The sequence below is a fragment of the Dendroctonus ponderosae genome, unplaced genomic scaffold (assembly GCF_020466585.1).
Source record: "Dendroctonus ponderosae isolate FM_Combo_2020 unplaced genomic scaffold, Dpon_F_20191213v2 Dpon_F_20191213_856, whole genome shotgun sequence".
Classification (NCBI taxonomy): Eukaryota; Metazoa; Arthropoda; class Insecta; order Coleoptera; family Curculionidae; genus Dendroctonus; species Dendroctonus ponderosae.
The window spans coordinates 1-5,686 of NW_026019072.1; the positions used below are offsets into that span (position 1 = coordinate 1).

Genomic DNA, 5,686 nt, shown 5'->3' on the forward strand with positions numbered 1-5,686 from the left:
TCTCCACCTCTTCCAACATGCTGCTGCCCTGCTACAAACGAACATCTGCATTTGCCATCAGAACTTTTCTATTAGAGACTTGCTACACCCACTTTCAAAATAAGGGAACGCTAACGCTGAAAACGGATCTTCTACTGATATTCGTTTGCTACCTCCTTCAACATGCTGCTGCCCTGGTATAAACTAAAATCTTCATTTGCCATCAGAACTTTTCTATTAGAGACTTGCTACACCCACTTTTAAAATACGGGAACGCTAACGCTGAAAACATCTTCTCCTGCTATTCGCTTGCTACCTCTTCCAACATGCTGCTGCCCTGGTACAAACGAAAATCTGCATTTGCCATCAGAACTTTTCTATTAGAGACTTGCTACACCCACTTTCATAATAAGGGAACGCTAACGCTGAAAACGAATCTTCTCCTGTTATTCGCTCGCTACCTCTTCCAACATGCTGCTGCCCTGGTACAAACAAAAATCTGCATTTGCCTACTTTTCTATTAGAGAGTTGCTATACGTACACTACACATACGTATTTGTGATGATCGTGTGCATTATTTTAAGTCTAATGAACTCTGGCTTCAAGCACCATATTATATTCGTGCATTAAGATTAATTATGGTATCGGAAAGGAGATTTTCTCAATAAAAAATATTTTACCGTGGAATTTTAAAGGCATTGTTATCCATGGTACGCATTATTCAAGAGCTATTAGTAGAAGGAAAATAAAACGTTGATTTCCCACAAGACTCATTCTCCTCGTTGTATCGGTAACACGAAAGCAGAATTGCGCTTTATGTGGAAAATAAATTTCCGTTCTCGACGAATATATGAGTAGAATGCAGCTAACCCTATGAACTTGCTTATGAAAAACAGGGAACAAGATGGAATCAACCACTGAAAATTTAATTCCGGACCGGAGGCGTTAGATTGACGACAATTTGTCGGAAGTCGAATAAAGTGCAAATCATAAAGTTTATGTTGATGAAACCTGAGCCAAATTAGTTGAAAAATTGAAAAATGAAGTGCAGACGATTTCCAAATTCTTTGAGAATATGGCACTTTATCCGAAAATTTTGTTCAACCACGTCGAAGACTTGGTCAGGGTGCAGCCACGCCTCCTAGCATTACATGTTTTTCAGAACGTAGATATTTTAGATATTGTAAAAGTACAGCTGTTCAAGAACCTATGAAGTGAATGTCAAGGTTCGAACTTTAAGGAAAGTAGAAGTCAATTTCGTTGGCCAATTAAATGGACAGTTTTCAATTTCCTAACTAAGCTCAGTTAACTTAGGACAATAGACATTTTCTGGACTTGTAAAATGGCCGAGGTGTCCCCTAAGGATATTTATAACTACTATTAATGTTTGGTTTACGAGGGTGCATGCTGGCGCGCAATTTCCTTCTAATTGTCTATTTGCGGGCTTCGTGGCCCGTTATGGTTTCTACTAGTTTTGCAATGGGGGCCAGAAGGGGTCTAAATCCTCATTACTTCACCACGTATTGGTACGAAAACTCATAGTGAAAACAACAAAATCCCCTTCGAATTGGGTTTTCAACCAGATTACCTAAGTATATCTAAATAATTGAAATAAGTTGCTGTGTTAGTTGTAAAATAGTTGCACATTCTAAACTCTGGGACGGATCCGAAGGAATGTTGCCTTGAGTTTAGCACATGACAATGGAATGATTGCAGATGAAATTGAAATAGACGCAACAGCAGATAGAAATAATGCGACTGAAAGTGAGGAGGTGAAGAATGTGAATATGAAAGTAGTGGATTTCAAAAAAACGTAAAAACTCTTCACCACCCATTCCAAAACCCCTTTAATTAATGAAAAAATTAAATAAAATTCAACACCCCTGAAATATGATAAAATTTAATTCTTCAATTCCTGAATGCATGTTATAAATTACGTAAATAAACAATTCGTCATTTCCAATGGAACATATACCAAGCTCTCTATTAAAATCGAGGCAACTCAATTTGACAGGCTCAAAACAAATCCGCAATAGCGGCTCTATAATCAAGCTCTTGCGTCATTTCCCGGCCTTAAATGAAAGGATCTGAAATATGGACGTTATTTGTTTAGCATGTCAACGGGGCTCCGGATGTGGAAATGCGAGAAGAAAAATAAAACCGGAATCACGTACGTGTGTGCCCGAAAAGATGCGAACGGCTTTGAAAAGTTGACAGTGTTTTCTTCTTTCCACCGTGATGGAGTGAGTGGGCGCGGTCCCCATTACCACTAGATCACGTAGGGAATCTTGATCACAAATTTCTGGATACCAAAAATATTTTAATGGCCCAAACTCCTATAGAGTTTCTTCAAATTTCATAGCGGTTTGAAATATAATATCTAAGATATGTCCAATGTAAACTTGATGATCAATGAATATTGTTTAGCTTTTAAAAGGCAATAAATTGAAGCCCGATTAAAGATCTTGGAAAATTATCATCGCTCTGGGACCACTCGAATTTTCAAGGCTGGGCAAGTAAAACAGTTGCTTTTGTATGGAAGATTGTCATCAAGGTGAACACTATTTCAAAACACATATTTTCCTGCTGTTAAGTTTATCTGTCAATTGCTAAATAATACTTGCTTGAAAAGGGCTCATTTATTATGTTCCGTATTAAAAAAAACATATTAAATTACCGGGCTTCTGTTAATCATTTCTGCTAACATTTTCTTTAATTCCAGCTGGTGAAGACGAGTACGCCTGCAAACGAATCGATTATTTCGCTCAAGATTACAGTCCAGACCTCAAAGATTCAACGTTAGTTATTCCATGTAAGTGCAAACGTTTATTTGAACACAATGTTCAATGTAAAATTCAAGTGTTATCGTTAGTTTTAGAAACTTGAATGTTCAATCGTGAAAAATATATGATTTTTTTCTGCCTCTCGTAGCTTTTTCGGTGTTCGTCTTAGACTCTCTAGATAACTTCTAATTTAAGAACCTTAGCTAATTCTGAAGTAATATTCTTTACGCAACTCAAAATTATTTTTATTGTTTATTTCATTTATGTAACTTCTTACTTTACTCATAAAAACAGTCTTCAAAATTTATTTGAAATATACATAAATTATAATAATATCAAATAAATTTGTAACTATCTACATTGGGAACTCTCGATATATACTCTCTGCGAGATAATGTAAAACTGTGTTAAGCTTATTTGATATTTCTTATTAATCCTACTTTTGAGCAGAAATTACCTTGATTAAGAGTTTGGTGCTCCCGTTCTATTAAACAATTTTATGGTAGATTAAATTCCCAAATTTCAGCTTTTCCTACAGAAAATACACACATGTACAAATTGTTAGAATATATAAAATAACATAATTCTATCAATAAAATTTAATAATATAGTGGGAATATAATAAATTCAAATAAACTATTAACTGCAGTACTATTTTAACAAGAATGAAACATAACTACCAAAACACTTTATATGAACGCTATATTTCACCGGACGTATATGGTTTAAATTTACATTAATTATATAATTGTGTACCTTTACAGAATGAGTTTAGTTGCTATTTAATGAAAGTATTTAAATTATTAATTTTATGCAATCCATATATGTATAATGGTTGGATAACATTGAAACAAAATTGATGACGAAAAAATGTTTTCTTGATTAAGTTACGTTCGAAATTCAAACCCCAGAATAGTTTAATATTATGAGATTTCAAAAAATATTAACATTTGACAAAAATAACAAGTTGGTCGAAATTTTAATATATTTTACATTCATTTGATAACATTCAGTTCAAAAATAAAGATTTTTTTTGTAATAAATTTTTCCGCTTATAAATAATCTCGATGAGGTTTATTGTATGTTTTTCGTTATAATTTTCAGCAATGCATCGAATGTCTCAACACAAGGACAAATTTCTGGATTCAATATAGGATAGRATAGCGTCAAAGTAGAGATCTAGATCTGTAGAGCTTGATACTGAAKATATTACGCKTTAATTAGTGGTCATTGGGTAAAGTTGATAGTTTCGAAAATACAGTGTATTMAAATTCGRAATTGTTTTTCGCTCGATTGACAGTATTTTGAAAACATCTGGGTTAATTTGGGTTAGGTTAAACTAATTTTTTTTTAACATTASGTTTTTTAGATTAAGAATAAAATACGTGTTTGTGACGAATACAAGTTCCACGTTGCTCAAGTTYCCAACTAMGATATTTSTAGAATAATACAATTTGACAAACTGAAATCACGAGTTTCGGATGCGTAGTATCTCCAGTTTCTGTATTTYCCATTATTGTTCAATCACCTTGTACATCGATATACATAAATTGTCATCCGTAAAACAATCAGTGTATCAAATTCAACCACCCATTAAGCCCCGTYGGAGCAAACRAASCATTTGTTTTTAGTCYGTATTTGAATATTTTCAGTTTGTAACACTCTAAAATCTTAATATTTCTTCTTTTCCAGATGTTGTTTCAAAAGCTGCCATYTTTTTTCTGCTGGCAGGATCRATCATGATTGCAGCYTTTATGTGTTGCATGCTTGGTCAATGCGTTAGATATAGAGGAATATATACTTTTATATCCGGTTTACTATTTATATTYACAGGTGAGTTTAATTTTATTACTATTATTGAAATGAAAGCAGTTAAAAGCGCGAARGATAAACTAATTGATAAAATTCTRAGGCAAACTTCGGTATATATYACACGCATTTTCCGTTGGTTAATTTAMMMAAAAAAWAAATKAAAAAATCTAATTAGGTGTATTTTAAATACGCAAATTTCCGCTTTAATGCTATTTATATAGGTTGATTTAGATTGAGTGAATGAAAAACCATCCARCGGTTTATTAAWGAAACGACCACTTACAACTTATTATCCCAATATAATTTTATTAATAAACTTTTCAAATTTTTTCAGGGTTGATAATGCTACTAGGTCTCATAGTGTATATATCTGTGTTCAAAGCAGAAGTGGGTAGTAAACTTAGGCCGCAGTCCCAAATAAGGCCACCACTGTTCGAATACCGATACGGATACTCATTCCTACTGTACGCCTTTGGACTGTCCTCTGTAAATTTAACGGGAACTGGCTGTATTTTTTTATTTATATATAGGTGAGTAAAACGCAACTTTTCCACATTTCAATCCCCGCAAAAGGTTATTGATTCTGGACAGAAGGTGAATGGCCAAACAAAAGCTGTATAAGATTTTTGAAACCAACATGAAAAAGTCATAGCAAATTGATAAAAACGTGTTTGTTTTAGAGTAAGGTACCATTGGAGAAGGAAACAAATCGACGAGCTGAGGAAGGGAAATAGAACGCCTTCGATACCAAACTTACATAGAACTATAGAGCCTCCAATGCCTGTAGAGTATCCATGCAGGAGACATCCTTATTACTACGTTAACTCGAATAGTACCGTTACGTTCCCCAGAAGTCCAGCAAGAAATATGTAAGTAATGTGAACTAATTAAGTAATTGAATTACAATTTTGGGTTTCTTGAAATATAACCAGGTATACTATGTATAGAGAAAAGTACTCAATAATTAATAAAAACTAAAAGTTTCCTACTTCCTCAATAAATAGCTGCTCACATATTTTGTATGTCACATTTTTTATAAATAAAGACTGATAAATTTTCAAATATAAGAACAAAAATTAAATGGAAGCCGCCGCTACACAGTGAGTATGCAT

At 33.6% G+C, this 5,686-nt stretch overlaps 1 protein-coding gene across 1 annotated transcript; it reads left to right on the plus strand.

Moving 5' to 3' along the window:
* Positions 1 to 2,585: 2,585 nt before the first annotated feature.
* Positions 2,586 to 5,465, plus strand: LOC125505548 (voltage-dependent calcium channel gamma-7 subunit-like). The gene is made up of 4 exons (XM_048669542.1): positions 2,586 to 2,791; positions 4,455 to 4,595; positions 4,909 to 5,104; positions 5,255 to 5,465. Exons 2-4 carry the CDS (start codon positions 4,502 to 4,504, stop codon positions 5,445 to 5,447), a joined length of 483 nt encoding a protein of 160 aa, XP_048525499.1. The 5' UTR covers positions 2,586 to 2,791; positions 4,455 to 4,501; the 3' UTR covers positions 5,448 to 5,465.
* The last annotated feature ends 221 nt before the right edge of the window (positions 5,466 to 5,686 follow it).